This window comes from Gasterosteus aculeatus, chromosome 17 (genome assembly GCF_964276395.1).
Source record: "Gasterosteus aculeatus chromosome 17, fGasAcu3.hap1.1, whole genome shotgun sequence".
Taxonomy (NCBI): Eukaryota; Metazoa; Chordata; class Actinopteri; order Perciformes; family Gasterosteidae; genus Gasterosteus; species Gasterosteus aculeatus.
In genome coordinates this window covers 5,222,244-5,241,628 of record NC_135705.1, presented here as the reverse complement: position 1 = coordinate 5,241,628, position 19,385 = coordinate 5,222,244, and the positions used below count along the sequence as shown (strand labels likewise).

Here is a 19,385-nt window from a genome sequence, read left to right as displayed (position 1 = left end):
AGCCGTTGGCGTTCATACATGGCGTGATTTTCTCCCCTTTTTCTACTTCGTTCTCTCTCACCCTTCTTTTCTGTTCACCCCCCCCCCCCCCCCCCTACCTCTCTCTCCTGTGGCATTTACGCGGACGAGAGAGGCATGAATCACAGTGGAAGTAGTGAAGAAATAACTTTTCATGTGAAAACACCTCAGCTTTTATGGCTTTACTAAATGATCCATAATGCGGGCGGGGAGCACTCAGTCCTCCAGATTAAGGCGGGTCGTAGCGCCAAAGAGGCTCAGTGCCGCAGCCGTTAGACCCCTCCGCTGCGGCGCGCACCAGCACGGCACCGGCTGAGATGGGCACAAATCTCTTTTATGAGGCTGCCTCTTAAATAGCTGTCAGTCTAGTGTCTCACACTCCTGCAGCTCCCCTCACAGTAATTGAACCGTCTCTCCCAGAGTGCTGAAATGGTGTGGGAAGCCTATGTTGATGCCATTAAACCAAACTTGTGCATAAATCTATCTATGGGGCTATCGTCACGAATCCTCATGGCCCACGAAAAACAACCCCTATTTCTTATTGTATTTAATCAGAGTTGGTCCCTGGGTTAGTTTGCATCAGAATTTTATTTACATTATCCTTCAAGAGAGACTGCGTGTTGAATTCTGCTTTTTTCTTCCTTCCGTGAAAAGATTAAAGCATTGTGAGAAGTATTGACTAATTCATAGAAACGAATAATGTTAGATCATAAAATTCTAAAAATGTTGTATTTACTTCCATGGCTGCATTGTTTAGTGAATTAAAGAGATGTTAAAAAGTGTTAAATAAACAGCCTCAATTACTGTATGTCTCAAGCATTTTGCTCTGAGGGTTAATTGATTAATCTAACCACATCCTCGTTAAAGCTGCAAGGCCACTTGAAACCGCGTATAGCGCCGTCCTCGTGAATGCTTTGCTGTCATGTCAGTTATTAAACTGAAAGTCACTTGTGTTACATTTGAAAAACATTTGCATATGAAAATTGGAACGTCGCTGACTTTTCTATTTTAATATTGTTTTGATGGTGTAAATATCTCCAGGCTCAGAATGTATAAGTAAGTGAGGGGAATAAATATCCATTTGTTCAGAAAACGGCACAATTCTGAATTACGGAGGTTGCATTTGTGTAAAATTTCGAGCAGAAAAGCATCGTTTCCGAGGCCCTCTGCCTGCTGGTTGCAATGTCGACCTCATCTAACCTCACCAGGTCTCCCAACAGTAATGCGTTATACTGAACACACACACACACACACAAATTGACAACAAAAGGTAATGGCAACAGAAATATAATATAGTTTAATAGATTGAAATACAGTTGTTTTATCACCAAACCAAGACTCATCCAAAACAGATGTGTCCATTAGGGGGAATAAAGACAAGCAAACCTGTATATTTTGATAATTAAAATGAGTATTGCTACGGTTCGTCTCATCTGAGAGCAATTTGTGATTCAAGTTATAGGCAGTGAGAGAAAAAGAACTCTTGAGCTAATGAATATCGAGAGCTCCTCTCCATTAGACATACTTCTCCTATTCCAATATGCATTACATTTGAATCCAAGAAAGTCAATTTTTATTGAATCTCCACAACTCCATCAACAGTAAAATCTACGTGAGTGAGAAAAAAAATCCCATGCCAACAAATACTATAAGTAATGACTTCTCCCACTAGAAACACAGATGCAGGTTGGAGCTTTTATGCAAACCCTGAGTGCAAAACTCCCTGGTTCACTTCTCTTTTTAATATAAACACAATAAAGAAACATTTGCATTTATATAGTCCTTCCAAGCCATCTAACGTTGCTGCAAGCCAAGTACCCATGAAACAGCTGAGCATCAAACTGATTGTTACCTGGGGAAAATTAAGATACGGGAGTAATCCCGTGGACAAAAATGACTTGGTTGGACCTACAGCGGCAGGTAAGACCTAGAATATGAATTAATGGCTCATTCCATCTGAGGTAATATGCAGTTCTTTCAATCCACCGTTAGCTGCAATATATCAGGACACAAGCCTGTTATTGGCTGTTCTGTGTTTCCTCACGTGTCCCATTTCCATCTGATTGTTCCTCAGGATAATTTACCTTTGAGCTATTGTCGCATTCCCACGTCGATCGGTATAAACTGCAAAACAGAAAAATCCTCATTCGTTTCCCTCTCATCACTAACCAGGTGATGGCTAGTTCCTATTTACCTAGAGGGAGAAGAAAGAGAGTGCTGCAGGGGATCTGAGCCGTCTGATTTAATGGCCAGCTGACTTTAATGATAATCCACTGGCCTTTCCTTTCCTCTACGCCCCTTAAGAGCTCCATTGGATGACAGGAAACAAACAGTGCTCTGACACTTCCCGCTAATTAGCAACATTAGCATACGGGCCATTATGTGGCCGGACAGTAGCATGACAGGCCTCCGAGAAAAGCTACAAGCGGCGACCTTTGGCAGACAACACCAGCTGTCAGTAATTACCCGTAGCATTGGCCAGAAGCATGGAGACAAAGACCGACTTCTTGTCCTTGAGGACCTATGGAACCCAGTAACGTCCCCCTTTTTATTGTCGTTTTTCCCGTAGTAAAATTATTTACAGAAAGGGACAAAAAAGTGCTTACTTGCTGAGAGGCAAGCAAACAGTTGTTTCTTACCCTAAAAAAAGGAAGTTTTAATAAAATGTGTGACTAAATGGTGTGTGGGGGGGGGGGGGGGGGGGTGCCAGCCTATTCACTGCCACGGGCTTGTATATGAACACTGTTGTTGACAAATGTACTGCACTGGAAATAATTAATTTAACACCTGCTCCACAAATTCAAATGTTGAGGCTTCATGTTGAAATAATATTCTCTGCCTCAGCGCGGTAATCACAAATAATTGTTTGTTGTAGATTTTTTTGAGCTTCCTACAGTCTTTGAAGATAAATGTTGACTTCATGCCACCATGTTTCCTTTCATCTCTGAAACGCAACTTCCTCGCCAATGAGAGGCAAAACAACTCCGAGCAGCAGAGTAGTGAAAAGGTTATTTTTAACATTAAAAACTAGTTTAGAAATCGAGATAAAACAGCTCTCTGGCGTAGTGCTATCCAAATGCATTAATAGGACTTTGCCAACTATAATCACAGAAACAAACAGGCCTGGAAACAAACTCAAAACTTCATTTCTGTCACGTGTGAGTCCGTATTTAACGCTAACCCCGACTTACCTAGCAACCGTCTCTCATGACACCACGACGCAAACTAACATTTCAGAAGAACCCTAAGGAACGTGTTCCCTTCACGCCCCTCCTCAAAGGAGCCAGTACACATCTCCTCACTCTCAATGGCACTTGTTTAAAGTTTCCCCAGTGGCCTCCTCCCTCTTATTTACTCATCCCTCTCACACAATTTGGGTCTCTTTTCAACAGGAACATCCGTTATGAAGGTGACTGCATCAGATGCTGACGACCCCACCTACGGCAGCAGTGCCAGGGTTGTGTACAGCGTACTGGATGGAGAGAAGATTTTCACTGTCGACAGACACACAGGTAAGAAGGATGACAGCGACGGCATTCGGCCCCCCGCCTTTGTTTTTGTGCTTCTTCTTCTTCTTTTGCTGCAAAACATTAATCAATGTCAATCCAAGAGACCGCAGATCCTAGATCAATCAAAATCGATTGGCCATCATATAAAGCTTCAGCCAGTAACTACTGGCTACTTTTAGCAAACACCCAAAATGCCTCATGGCACACAGTGCCACAGTGTTTAGTAGAAACCAGAATTTGGAATTTTTTGCCCCACTAGTACATTTGTTGGGGTTATTTTTCCTCCAGATCCAGATCCACCCCAACTATTTAATGGGAAATTCCAAAAAATCTTTCAGGGGTAGCTTAGTTTCAGCGTTGCCTTGGAATCCCCTCCCTCCCTCCCACCAGGGAACAGCACTAACGTTTTAATGATTTCTTTTTTGGTCTCTATACCACTTTGACTTGGTCAGCCTGTGTGCGTGGATGATAAATGGCTCTGCCTCAGTGGGACTGGACGGTTCATCACAGCTTCTGTCTCAGGACCCCGATTCCACCCACTCTCTTCCCCCCACGTTGCAGGGAGACGGTCTGGCCTAATGGGTGCGAGCCAAAAGGGGCAAATTGAAGAACAGACAAAACAGCACTGAAATTTGCCTCATTAATATCAATCTGTCTCACCTTGACAACAGACTACGCAGCAAATCACTATGTTCCTTTTGTCGTTTTGGCGACTGTTGTTTTCAGGCGTCTCGGGCGAGGGGCGGATTTCACAGGAGATCAGATTGTCATTGCCCCCGCGAGATAAAAACACCAGTGCAATTGATGCGAGTAGAAAAACATCAGAACACCATTTTTTTATATAAAAGGCAATAAATGATCATACTGAGGCTGCTCCATTTCACACTTGGTGTGCGAGGCCCTATTACTGTGTTAAATTGGTTAATGTTAAAGCTCCGTGATATGCATTGGAATTTGAATTGCATTCATTCAGTCCAAGTAGACCCATCTACATTCAGTCTCTACCGGGGTGCTGGAGCAATAGTGCTGTACACTAGCTGCGGATTGGGGCTTTACTTGTGACAATGGTAGTTTAGATGCATCCCCTCAGGTCTTTGGTGGATGAAAGAGGAGCGTGTCATCTGTCTCCCTCCTTAACTCCAGCGCTGTACTGTATTTTGGCTACTCATAGAACATGGCCCCGGGCTAAACGTGAATCAGCAAGTTGTGTACCCAACACAATGCAAACCTTTGGGAGAGAGACAGCACACCAAGCCCAGAAAATGCATCAATAGATTCTGATGTGGGAAATCCCAAGGGGTGAAGTGGAATTATATTACAGCCCAGTAAACCAGCCAGCTACTGATGCTGCTGCTACTGGGACAAGAATGAGAATATCTCTTTTAAACCAAGAAGGACTATGTGCTGGTTTGTGTGGGAAACAGATATTGAATGTAAAGAGAGGCCACAGTACTGGCTATTTGAGTAAACAAATGTATAGTTTCTATATGGCAACGTCAGGAGGCAAATTTACGGTATTTTTTTCTTCTGACAACAACATGAAGCCGAACCCAAAGCTACTTAAATTGAAAAAACGAATGGTTTCCGATGCCAAAATGTCCTGTTGCCTCCATATTCCGTCGCACTCTCACCTCCAACTGCACTAAAACACAACAGCACATGAGTCCATGTGCGTGAACAATGGCTTTGCGTATTGTTTTCCCTCGCTCTGTCTGTGTGCCTTACAACTCACTCACTATTATACTATACATATTATATTATTTTCTCCATGCCCCCCCATTGCTCTTTGGAGATCCACTTTTTAAGTTTTAGTGCAGTCTTACCAACCGGGGATGCCATTTAGAGTGGCTGAGGCATGCTTTCAATCCACTCCCATATATTATTCCCATACAGCTCAGCCATAAAATGTGGTTTGAGCAGAGTGGCAAATATGCCACAATCTCTCCCATACAGTCAGTCTGTCATGTGGAGTGGAAGTGGAATGTGCTGCACAGTCTATGTGTCCCCATCATGCAGAAGTTGATATTTAAACTGCGATATAGTCGGTTATTCTGAGTGCTAACCACTAATGGAATCTTTCAAGTAACCTCACTTATTACTCGTACTTTTCCCCACTTTCTCACTCTGTCTCTCTCCCTTTAATCTCTGTCCTCCATCCCTCAATTATTAGGAATCATCATGACAGCAGTGGCAGATTTGGACCGTGAGACACAGGATCGGTATGAGTTGGTCGTCAAGGCAACAGACATGGCCGGACAAATGGGCGGTCTCTCGGGCTCCACCACGGTGACCATAGTGATCACAGATGTTAATGACAACCCGCCGCGCTTCCCACAGAGTAAGTGTCTCATGCACATGATCTTACTTTAGGGCACGGAGAGAGACGGGCGAGGCAGAGGAAAGGAATATCTGAGAATGTGAAATACAGAAGTGAGAGTTAAGGGAGACGAACGAGAGTAATGAGCCAACGCGGAAGCACTGAGAGGATGATAAAAGAAACAACAAACAAGGGAGTTCGCGAAATGCCGGCCGCTCACACCAATTTGCAATCGAAGCATCAGAGACCGTATTGAACGGCCTGCGTGAGGTTCCGAGATAATCAACTCACTTAAATTCATGAGCCTATCAAACCTGTAGCTCCTGACAAAGTGTGGAGAATTGCTACGTTCCACCGCAGGTTTGATCAGTCCTTTTAAGTGAGGCTCAAGAGAGCACTGAATCAATGCGCTTTATTGTTGCCTCATTGTAGTGTTCCGGGTTTACGTCGGTCAAGTCGTTTTGGTGCTAACATGGATTTTCACGTGGATTTTAACTGCACTGATACGAAACAAGTAATAGTTAAAACGTCCAGCTCACCACAGGCTGTCAATAGAGCAAACAGCATCAGGGGTTGTATGTATTTCTGCATAAGTATTCGTAGCAAAATAAAAAGTGAATGCATCTAAAAGTCAGATCTCACAAGCCACTATTGTTTTATTTAAATATATATATAAGACACTAAAAAGTAGGCTACTTCCTTTTTTTGCTTTCATGTTAACTCTTTATTTTTCCCCCCCTTTTGGTGTAAAGTCAGACCACTATTACTTTTGTTACAGCTGGGGGAACAGCGTCTGACAGCCTGGTGGATTGTATTAGATATGTCTCCACACCTCTTCTTATTTCTGTACAAATCCCTTTTTTTCCATCTCAGTAAATCATATTTACCCAGTCAGAAGGATAAACCCTGCAGGATTAGAGTATCTTCAGGGTATGGTGTGGGGAATAGATAGAGTTTGGAAAGCAGCTTCATAAATAAGATGCAAGGCGTTGTGTATGTGTAAGGACTTTGATGTGATCACATCAAGCTTCATCTTCTTACATTTACCTTCATGTATTTTTAATGAAATCTGGCAGATTTGAAAATTTCCTTCAGTCTGTTTTGTCCTTTAGGATAGAAATTCAGATTCAGGACTGACAACGTGTTTGAGTCAGGGTTGCAATTATGTTTTCACAGTGATCAGAGTAGGGCTACCGTTTAGTTTGTTGTGTATGAACAAAAATATAATGTCGCACTCTCTCTTTAATATGAATTCAGTAGTGACCGCCTGAAGTTCATTCATTACAATCCCAACCCACGTCCTTTTTTCTCTACCCGTCTTTAGCTTCTTTATCTTTGTTACTCTCTCACCCTTTCATCTTCCTACGTTTCCTTTTATACTCCCATCCATCTCTTCTACCAGCACTCTCACCTCCAACCTCTCCACCTTCAGCCATCTATCTTTCGTCCATTGCTGTCATTTCCCACCTCCTCCGCCTCACTTTTGTCCCTCATCCTTTCTCTTTTGAGATGTTTTACTACTCCTACCTAGTGTTTTTTTTTTGCTTCGCTAAACCAAACTCTCCTCCTGTTTTATCCGACAATTGTCGTTTCCACCTGCGGCCACCGACTCTGTAATCCAGAGATGTACCAGTTTTCGGTGTCAGAGGGGGCGGCTGTGGGTACTCCGGTTGGACGCGTCATTGCAACGGATGCCGACATGGGAGATAACACCGACATGAGCTATCTGATCAAAGAGGAAGGAGAGCTCTTTAAGGTCACTACAGACGTAGAGACACAGGAAGCTGTTGTCTCCATCAAGAAGGTACGGTTGACTCGTGCTGTTTCTTTTTCCTATGTAACATTTTAACATAGGAAGACTCTACCTAGTAATTGCAAACAAAATGGTTGGTTATTAAGTTTCTGTTGTCCTCAGAATGGCCCCATTGAGGTGAATGTGCGAGCTACGAGATATTTCTTCCTGTGTTGCAAATTTTAAACAAATTACTATCAAGTGCTGGTGTTTTTGTGCTAGAAAAAGGTTACAAAAAATCAAATTGTCTATTATTCCCGTGTGTGCTGGTTGTTTTTTAATTGATCTATAGATATTAGATCAAGCTTCTTTGTCACACATATCAAGCCTTTCCAGACCTCATACTATTTTGCAATCTTAAAGAAAAAGTGATTAGGATTCGTTTGGCTGGAAATCAGCAGGTGACTGTGCATCTGCTGCTTAATAATCATCAAAAACTGTTTGGGGGCTCCCATCAGCTTAATCGTTCTGGTCAATAAGCGGAACAGCTCCTTTTCCGACAATGACATTCAATGCGTGTCGGAAGAGATGTAGAAAAAGAGACGATTGGGCTTTAATGATTGATGATCATTTGTTTTGCACTGGGGTTTGCCAGGTGCTGGCAGTGCCGAAGTGTTTTCAACTTTTTCCCCCCCTTAAATAAAATGCCTAGCAGTAGTATTTTTTCATTGAAATGCACAGATGGCCGAATGTTTCTCCCAGCCGACACATCTTTGTTGTGAATTACGCCCAATAGCAGATATGAAACACTCAGCCAGCAGAAGAGTTTTGCCTCACTGGACTATCAACAACATGTTTTTCTTTTTAGCCACCAATGGTGTTGACTTGGTGGTAAGTAACAACATGAACAAGATGGGATACACGTTTTGGCCACCAGTGTCAGCGCCATACATGATCCCCCTTTAAATCCCTCGTGTTAAAGAAAGAGACTTGAAGCGGAATCTCGTTTGTCTTTCAGCCACTGGACTTCGAGGCCAAGCGCACACACAATGTTGTTGTGGAGGCCGTGAATAAGCACGTCGACCCCCGCTTCGCCAACCTCGGTTCCTTCCGAGACGAGACCATCGTTTGCGTAAGTGTGTCAGACGTGGACGAGCCTCCCGTCTTCCAACCAGCGGAGGGCGCTATCATGGAGGTGCAGGAGGACGCCAAAGTAGGAGCGCTGGTTGGCGTCGTGGCTGCAAGGGATCCAGATGTGAAGAATAAACCTGTCAGGTACGGCACAGGCACTAAGTCGACGTCAGCAGAAGCAAAAAGTCCTCCAAAAAGTACTACTAGTCCTCCTAGTATGTTGGAAGGACGTGAGCTCCTTGAAAAAAGCATGCAAGCAATTGCAGGAATTTCCTTTTATAGAAAATACTAATTATATAATGCATAGAAAAGACTGGAGCTTTAAAAGGAGACAATGTTTCTCTCTTCAAATATTTTCATATTTGCCATTAAGCAACTTCTTCTTCTTGTTTTTTCAAAGAGTGATGAAGATTTACTATTATAACACTACTTTGGTCCTGTAGGCACACTGCTGCTTTTTGCAACAGTAGGTAGCCTGATAAAATATATCAACCACAACATTGGCACTAAACTATTGCTGTTAAAAGATTACTGCTAAAAAACAACTAATGCTATTAAAGAGCAATGTTTTGCTTGACGACACTTAACAATTCCTCTCGAAGTTAGAATGAAATCCCAAGAAAAATGTGAATTTGTGGGACCTTCGGAGGATGAAGCTGAGCTGTCTTTTTTTTTTTGCTTTCGGGTGACTGCATGTGATAAAAAAAACAACAATATCGCCTCGTAATCTCCCGTACCAATGTCTGCGTTTTACACGTCCTCAGATGAGCAATCGCAGTGTGAGAGGGGGTTCGTCGATAAGGGCCAGGACAGTCTCGCCGACAGAGTCTACACAGAGACACGCAGCGCCTCGTGCAAATTACCTCCATCAAAAATGCATGAGGCTCAGAGTTTCAGGTGTACTAAAGTACAACACAATGGCAGATCTGTCGTCCTGGCAGCCTGGAGCGGAAAGTGTGCGTGTGACACGTGTGCAAGCATATATTAGTGTGTGTGTGTGTGTTTGAGTTAGTGAGCGAAAAGGAGAGAGATTGGTTGGCGAGGAGCCACCTACTGAGAAAGGGACGAGCTTTTACTGCGGATCTTATCAGCAAGACTGCTCTCTATTGCAGAGGGAGATTCTGTCACTAAAAACAAGGTTTCTCCAAATAGACCCCCCCCCAACCCCCCGTTGACATACAACGTTGCAAGCGGGTTATCAAAAGGCAGATGCACCTGTCAAAAGCTCTTTCATGCCATACAAACAAGATCAAAAAAACGATTTTCTAGTTTGAAGGACACAAGTACTACTTTTCTCGCGGTGGAGACGTGGGAAACCATGCGCGCCGCCGCCAAGTTTTCTCTTTGATGAAGGCGTCTCAGACTCAGTGTTTATGTACAAAGGCTTTGGAAAGAGACTAAAAAGGGGGATGAGGTCCTCCTACTCCAATCCCACAAAATGAAGTCCCGTGAAGTCATGTACTGGAATCCAAAGGATCATTTTCTCCGTTTGAATCACAGTGAAGGAATTTAGGTTTAGGAATTTGCCCGAACTAATTAAGAGTTGGACTCAAAAGTCAAAAACGTACAAAACATACAAAGAGGTGGAAAAAAAAGCGTTTCTCTCCAGTCCGACATATATTGAATACAGATACATGTAATAAAGTAGATTAATAGACTGTAGTGAAAAAACATATCTGCGCCCTTTACAGCAGACATCATCAAAGACAGCAGAGTTGGTTCTACAGAACTTGCTCGTGCTGGTTTAATGTTGCACACTAGGTTCCCCAAACCAAACCAAATTAGTCAAGGAAGTCGGCGATCGGCATGAGTTCAACCTGGCCCCTAAAATAGTAATACATTTATTAGATACTTAAAAATGGATATTACTGCATAATGATTGACGTCTTCTCATCGGCAACATTTACATCTCCTCTTGTGTCTGTTAAAGGTTCTCCATCGATCGGACCACGGACCAGGACATGATCTTCCATATCGATCCCGATTCGGGTGCCATCACGCTGGAAAAGATTTTGGACCGTGAGACGGCAGGATGGCACAACATCACAGTGAGGGCTGTAGAAGCAGGTACATCGCTGCCCATCACAAAGAAGAGCTTATCGCACAGACGGGTTGTAGAATAATGTGGTATTACTTACTTATTGCCGACCGAAGATTGTAAAACTACAAATGACAGTTTAACAACCTGTATAATTAATTCCACCAGGTACATTTTACATCTTCCTTTTTTAAATATTTTGTAAGACACGCTGATTTTAAGATGACAAAACAAAGCCTCGCTGAAATGGACCATTGACATCATACCAATTAATGAGCAATGTAATGAAAGAATAATTACTTTTCATCTTCATAGGTAATTATGAGTAAAAGGAGCTGTTTACTCCTTCTCATATTGCAGGTAAAAATGAATAAAGCACGACTAGGGTCAGACAGATAAGGGGCCACTAACGCTGCTCTAATGAAGAATATTTGTATTTATTGTAATAAGCTCACGGCCTGGTTGTTTAAAAGTTAAGGAAATATAGGAACTCTGATGATTGGCTGGTTTTCACTACACACAGTGCCTGCCAGTGATGAAGACCACGCATGTTGAAATAGCTCTTCCAACATCTTCTCCCACCAGGGTGATAAGGGAGACAGACATCCTCAAACTGCTGTGATCATTAGCTACTTAAGCTTCTGGCATATTTACAGCAGATGAGCATTGCGACGGCAGCAGAACACCGCTTTGATGAGCAAACTAGATTCATCATCTGCGAACAAGACGCGCCAAGTTTTATCGTATGAAAATGTAATAATGACTTTCACGAAAGAAATACAAATGACTTTTTGCAGACAATTTTTGTTTTTGCGCGCTACTATTTCTGTACTGTTGTGCGAAAGGGGATCTAGACTCTTCTCTTCTATGCATTCTGTGCATATGCCACTTTCCTTTGTAACATGCAATGATGAATCCCGCTCCTGCTGCCTGCATGTTTTGCAAAACCTGGAAAGACATTACGGGCCTCCTGAGCCCGTCCCCGGCCAAGCCTGGAGAGGATGGCCCAGGACGGGCAGCGCTCTCATTGCACACGCTTCCTAAAAACAGAACGCCCCAGAACTGGGCCGCCATCTTTGGAACGTCCGCGTACCAATGGCGCCGAGCAGCAACCCGGGGGCTACCAGAAGGACTAAAGCAATTTTTCATGAACAAAACGTATCCGCCGCCAGAGATGGATCATCCCACTGTGCCGGTGAGAAGCATCGTGGGCAGCGGGTGTTGCGGGCGGATCCGCTCCCTCTTATCCACCTCTGGGAGAAGGTTCAACTCGTTTGTTACTTGTAAGCCCCCTCGACATGAACACAGCATGCGTGAAGCCTTTCCGAGAGAGTATAGGTGCTCTAAGACTACAAGCTCCCCCTCCTCGCGAGCACGTACTTCCCCTGTATTTAGGGTGCTGAAATTGCTGGAGAACCACAAACACATGCAGCTCAAGGAGGTTGCCGGCGATAAAACACCACTAGTCCAACACCCTCGTGTCATGGTTGCGTATCCACTGCAGTGGGATCTCCGTAGCTCTGTCATTGGTGCTGGAGACCATCAAACAGTCGTCCCTTGTACTCATTGCTATCGTCTGCAAGGGGAAAGGCGTAGATTTTCCTCTGTGTTCGAGCCGCCTGAACATGAAAGCATGCGTTCATTCAATTGACAGCGAAAATGAGATGTTGTCATCGTGATCGGACTGGAGGAAGCGGTGGGACATTGTTGGCATGGCGACGGCGTCAATCTGAAACTCCGGCTTGTGAAGAATGACGTCCAAGCACTTTCATTACACTATTGCTGTGACTTCATGTCGTTCAACTTCACAACTCTGCTGGTTTTCATAGGTTCTGCTTGCTTATCAAGGACATGATAGTCCTCAGTAGCAATCAAAGGCATCTCTCTGATATGAGGTGGAGAATACGCATTTATTTAGTATCTTGAAGCTGAAAAAGAAGGATGTCCTCACATTTTTTGTATTCATCTCGTTGGGTGTCTCTTGCCACAGTAAAAAAAAAAAGAAAGTAATAACTTTGGGGAGCTGAGAAGTTATTACTAAACCATTAGAGGTAAACTTGAGAAAATGAGGCTCGGTATCCCTCACTTTTTCAATCTCATACAGATGAAGTGATTGTGGGATTGCAGTGAAAGCAGAGATTGCATTCAGAATTTTCTTTTACCTTTCACCTAAAAGAAGGAAACAATTCACATAAAATAAAAAATTATATTTTCATATTTGCGCCTCTCTCATTTAGCATCAGTTTTTGATATTCCAATAATCAATACTGCCTCAACTAAACACTAAACAAAAACCCCAACACAAAGATAAAGTCAGTCTTTTCTCCTTTTTTTCAAGTGGAATTCCCAGTGCAATTTGGCAGCTTTTGTTCTCCTCCTTCTTTGTGCTTGGCATTATGTCAGAGGCACATTTTAATGTTAATTGAACATTTAAAGCGGCCTTAACCCCGCCAATATCAGACATAAACACACGGCTGCACTTGATAGATAAAGCCTCTCACATTGCCGTCCGAGGAAACAAGCCGACAGGCGGAGTCAGCGGTCAACAGCATCAAAATTCCCGTTCAGAATGTTTCTTTATCTTTATCAACAGTTAGCTCACGGAGTCCTGAGCGCTGCACACGAACAAACAGGAGACGGAGGAAAATACGGAGACGTAGATGGCACATAAAAAAGAAACATGGGAATAGAGGGAGAAGCAGAGACTCGTGAAGCAGGAAGAGTATTTTAACAAAAGACTTCATTTAACAAAATATATATACTTTTTTCATCCCATGTTTTTTCTTCGCCTTCTGCTCATTACGACCGGAGAGCCGCAAGGTCAACTTGTATGAGAACTTTGTCAAAACTACAGTTTTGAGGCACAACTGTTAATCATCCCTCCGCCCTATTATTGACCTTTAAACTCTTACATGACCATTGTATAAGGCTTTGACAAGTGACAGCAACATAATGACAATGCACTGGTCTGTGCCCCGTGATTAACCCCCACTACGAAACTACAAGAAACACAGTGGATGTAAATTACTGCACATGAGTAGAGAAGTTTAAATCCAAGTGTGACCAGACTGCACTGCGATGATAGACAAGTGATACACAATGGACCACAAAGACACACTTATGCACGGCAGGTCTTCAAAATTCATCTGCGTCTACTTCTATTTTTCCACGGTAGAGGAAATAACATCTCATCTGTATAGTGCTTGTCTCCTGGGTAAAGGATGAGCATTTCGGTGCACCGTCACTAGCTGCGCTGCTCGTACTTCCTGACAGTCTTCTCCATGGAAACATACCAGGGATAAGTTAGATTGACATATAATTTTGGAGAACTGATAGAAAGTATGATATTTTCTTTTCCCCAGACAGGCAAGTGGAGGAAAAAAAAAAAAGTGCATCACCCTGGGGGCAGAAAGATACAGAGCTAGAAAAGTCTTTATCTCCTGCACTGCTGCAGGGAAGAGACATGTTTACAGCGTAACTTTTCTCACCTGCTGTCTGGCACACAAATGCTACACCGTTTGATTTGTTTTACCATTAGAACATTACTCTCCCCGATTCCAAATGAATCGCACACCTGTTCCAGCGTTGTGCAGGGAGATAAATGTGACAAAAAGAGGGAAGAAAGAAATAACTTGTTGAGTACAAAATGTGCTTTGCGTAAAATTAACAAGTAAAAATGACAAGACTTTGGATACTATTTCTTGTAAATTACACCACAGAGAGTTTAAAGTGCTCTGCCTGGATTAAAGTATTCGATGCTATCGTGTTGCTACGCTCGTCTGTCAACGAGGACGAGGAGATGTGTAATCAGGCTCAAGAGGCTGTGACCTGGTTGATGTGTGTCCTGTTATATAATTGCTTACATGTCCATACTTGCTGCTGCAGCTGCTGCAGAGGAGCTCCTGAATACACAAACAGTTGAATGATGGGTTTTGTTTTCCTAGGTTGACATCATTTATTTGATCGAGGTTATGGTCTTGGTACTTAAGGAGAAAGTGGCAGAGTAAGTCTCTGTGTGAAGATGAATGGTTACATCGACGCGATAGCCATCAGGGTTATGCAAATGTGTTTTTTTGCTGTCTAATTATGAGCTTTATAGCAGAGCAGTATTGATGAATATGAAGTGCACTTTGTTTGGTTGCTTCATCATCTGTGAATTGATGATTAAAACTCAACTCGGTAAGTTTCGATTAGAATCGAGGCATCCAGCCCTACAGAATGTTAATAATCACATTATTGCTGTGATTACTTATTTGTCCCTCACAGAAGCGGCATGTGATTCTGGAGGGACGTAGAATAACTTCGCATCAAAGTATTTGGGGAGTATTTAAACTCAAATTGGGACGCATTCACCTCCGCTAATGTTCAGTTCTTTAAACACCTGCAGAGACGTGTTGGTTAAGAGCTTACGATCAACGCCGGTTTAAATCTCACAAATTGGATGTTGAGAAATTCCTTTCTGGAAAATTCCCCTCTGGCAGCGTTGCCCAAGGCCTCGTACCAGGACGCCATGCAGCGGCGGTGTGAGATAATATTTTGAAGTATGAAGAAAAAATAATCTAGCATGAAATCAACAAAGTTCAAATTGACAGATGCAGAAACAACAGCTGGGAAAAAAAGAACAGTTTATATTTAAATATACAGGCCTGCAACATCACTGCCCCCTACCTTATTCTTTCATCTACAACGTGTTGAGGGACAGAGCAGATCAATAAACAAGCCATACATCATAGCAGTAAGCAGGCTGAGAAGTACACATTAGCCAAATTGTCCAAAGCTTCATTTGCCTTCAGATGTGATAAGGATCAGGCTTTGCATCTACACAATAACTATTCATTTGTTAAATCGGCAGTTCTTATGACGGTCGACTGGTCCATGCAACCTGTTGCACCCTGCGAATCCCCGTCGCCCTAATGTGCTTTTACAGCCCAATTAAAAAACACCCGTTTACCTTACTTTGTGGTACGGGCCCCAGGTTTGACTCAAAACAACAGTCTGGTGTTACTAATAAAGATGTTTAACAGATTTAATGGTATTATGTTGTAATTCTGCCATTGTCCCCTTAAACTGTTAAACTTTACATTTTGTCTCATTGTTTGATCACAACAAAGGGAAATTAATCTGGATTAGTTTTATTTATTAAGCATCAATTAGTGTGTACAAGTGAACATTTCTCACTTGGAATAGGGAGAAGATTCGTGCTTATAAGTTTGGTGAGATTATTATTTGCTCTGATTTTGTCCCTGAGGTTTTTTTTACATTCTTTTGTCATGGAAATTCTTGAAAAGCAGCAAGAAAACCTGTGCATTTACAAGCGTGTTTTGATTAGCCTTGGATCAGACATGCGTGTACTCCCAGTTGCTACACATCTTTAGTTGGTGGTGGAAGCTATTTTCCATATTTCTTTGCTGTAATGAAATGAGCGTCTGTCACCAGCCCCTGTTATCTGTTTGGAAAAGCAAATATGAATATTTCAATTATTCAGCGTGTTCAAATGGTCTTGAAATGTTATGTTTTTCTTTTGTTACTCACAAAGCATTAAAAGCTGTTAGTTCTTAGACGCACAAACGTCCATGAAGGTATTATGACAGTGCATTTGCATTCCAAATTTCCCTCCTGACAAAAGTGACATTTTAAAACCAAACCGTTCCCTCCAGCAAAGCAGATGAGGGATTTGGTCGCCCAACCCCCCCACCCTCCCCACCTACCCACTCGCTTCCCCTCACACATGCAAGCACGCACGTGTATTCAAAGACACCCACCCACACGCGCCCCTCCGTCCTCCCTGAAGTTATGTCAGTTTAATGCACTTTCCATCGTCCAGAAGGATTTGTAACAGCTGGGGAGGGACGCTGGGGAGGGACGCTGCAGAGATGCAGACGATGCCAATAATCTGTTGAAGTTCTTTTTTTCTCCTCGGTAGCTAAAGACTGATTTATAACGACGCCACTTGGTCCCCGTGAATGAACCCGTCTCACTGAATACCCTCTTTTTTCCCCATGAAGGGAGATTGGGTTGGTGGGTGGGGGTAGAGGAGAAAGTCATCTGTTCTTTTTCTGGGAATTGAAATGTAAAAATGTGTAACATCCGATGGTTGGGGACAGGGACAACGGCACAATGTGGGGAGAGCAGAGGAGATATACAGCCTTGCTGGAGCTCTCTGTGCATTTAAGTTCTTGCTGCTCTTGCAAAAAGACTGTCCATTAAAACCCTGCATTGATGTAAGGATCATGCTATTAGTTGGGACCAGCGTTCTCATTAGCTGCCGTTCAACTGTTGAGCAGAATTTTGCGCTGAGATAGAGGCCTAAAAAAGTGTGTTGATTACTGCTTTTGTTCTGCTCGTTGTTCACAAAAAGTTTTCCGTTACTGTTTTAAGCCTGAATTTTACCCTTAAAATCACCTTGTGACAAGCTGCTGGAGCGGGAAAATCGATATGCGGGCAACTAAGAGGAAACTGGGTGGAGCTGAGATGGGGCAATTACCACTTAATTAGGCAAACACGCCTACAAACATGTCATGCGTTGAGCCTTAATGTCGTCTTTATGGAACAGTTATTTCAATAATCGCTGCAAAATGCAAAATCACAGACTAGAGGAGTGACTTTTAAAACCAAAATATACAGAAAATGACTTTGTAAAGGAGTTCAGGTTCTTTCTAAGGACATCGGACCAGTGGCTTATCAGAGACCGGATGTTTGGGGAGTCAAACTACCAGAATGCAGTTGAGTTTCAGTGACAGTGTCCTGTTCTATTCAGCTTGCAATGTATGGTTTTCCTAATTTTGTAATTTTAATTTAATTTTTGCAACTTACATTTTTAAATAGTATCAAACTCTGAAAATCCGTAAATGCTGTGTCAAAAACTTACCTTTGGGTGCAAACTAAAAAAAGCATTTACAAATTGTAGATTTGCATTCAGGCACTGCCAACAAGTGTTGTGAGACTTGTTGATCTACTTCATTTATCTAATTCCAGTACTAATTTGTTACTACTTAACTAGCTATTGAAATAGCCAACACTAACCTGGAGCACTTCTAAGTGTTCATTTAGCTTATTAGTACATGCGTCAGTCGTTTCACAAAGTATTTACATAATTGCTATTATAAATCGGTTCACGGGAACTCTTTTTACTGCAGAGATTTATGTGTTTTTATTATCATTGGATAATTGTCAGTAGCTGTGTGGTTGCATTTTCTGTAGGGTGCATAAACTTTGGTGACAGCCGTGTGTAATGATTTATTCATAAAATATGTACTGGTAATTTACCAGAATATCCAACACCGGAGTTCACAGATCACTCATTTAACACAGAAATCATGTTCTCTCTCTTCCCCTGTTACTCACATACACACACACAGACACTGGGGGCCTCCTGAACGCTACAAAGTGTTTGATGAATAAAAGGGAAACTCCATCACACATTATCATATGATTAAGAATGGGAACCGAGAAGCACAGATCGTCTGAAGAGTGTTTTGCTTGTGCTAATTATATAATCTTCTCCACCCCCACACTTTTATGCCGGCCCATTAGGAATCATTTCTTGAGAGAGCATTGTGGTGTTTTTTCGAGGTTTTCCATCAAGGCGTAAATGTCATGATTAAATGAAATGAAGCTGTGCATTTGCAATATTGTCAAAATAAGAAAAAAAATGTGCTGAGGTGTGCGTCTCTTGCACTCAGACCATTAAATAGCTCCTTACTGTAGCTTCCTTAGTGGACAGATGGGACGAGGATGTTCATGTATCTCGCTGGTGCCAGGAAGTGTTAATTACTCCAATTTGAGGAGCCATTCAATTTAAACCAGCCACAATACCAGTTGTCTTCTTTCCTGTGGGAGATTGCGTCAGAGTTGTGTCTTGTTCATAACAAAGTCAGATAAGACATTGACGGTCCTGCTCATGGACTCTCTCACCTTGTGACGAGCCTTTAAAAATTAGATTTGTTCCGCCAGGCGGTATTCACGTTATGCATTTATGTACTTACGCACATGAATGTGAAAGAATTGAAGATTCAAAATGTAGCTTTTTTAAGGTTGCAGCTATGTGCGTAAAGCAACAACTTTGAGTGTTGAGCTTTTTTGATTCAAGCTGAATAATTTGGATGTGCTAAAAATACGCCATTGAAAGCTTGTGACTGAAATGCATCCACTGTAATACACCACTGTTGGGAATTTTTTGTAAATGAATCGAATGCAGCTCTGATCTCACATCTCCCACAGCTCCTTCCGCTATTAAATGGTGTCTAAATGGATCCCGTTGTTGTTTATTCTTGCCTCCTATAGATAATCACACCATGGCGTCCCACTCGGCACTCAGTATCCGTATTCTGGATGTAAACGACAATCCTCCCGAACTCGCCACACCATACGAAGCCTCCATATGCGAAGATGCCAAACCGGGACAGGTGCGTTTTTTCTGATTCTTAAAAAAGATTATGATTAAGAATTAAATGTATACATTCAGGAACACAAAATGAGATATGCGTATCATCTTTTTGCACCGTGTTAAAGCTAAATACTGTGATGTTACTGTTAGAAATCCATCCTCCTTTTCATTGCTGTTAATAATAACAGTAAGAATTAGTGCTGTGCTAAATAACTTATCAATTACATGAAATAGCAGTATAACTAACAAATACT

General features: G+C 42.4%; 1 protein-coding gene across 1 annotated transcript in view; it reads left to right on the top strand.

The window, feature by feature from the left end:
• The window catches only part of cdh22 (cadherin 22), a 55,273-nt gene that overhangs the window by 16,555 nt on the left and 19,333 nt on the right, over positions 1–19,385 (top strand). Inside the window, exons 3-8 of the mRNA XM_078092955.1 lie at positions 3,411–3,530; positions 5,698–5,865; positions 7,467–7,648; positions 8,595–8,851; positions 10,638–10,774; positions 19,029–19,150. Coding sequence (XP_077949081.1) covers positions 3,411–3,530; positions 5,698–5,865; positions 7,467–7,648; positions 8,595–8,851; positions 10,638–10,774; positions 19,029–19,150 — 986 coding nt within the window. The remainder of the gene's footprint in view (positions 1–3,410; positions 3,531–5,697; positions 5,866–7,466; positions 7,649–8,594; positions 8,852–10,637; positions 10,775–19,028; positions 19,151–19,385) is intronic.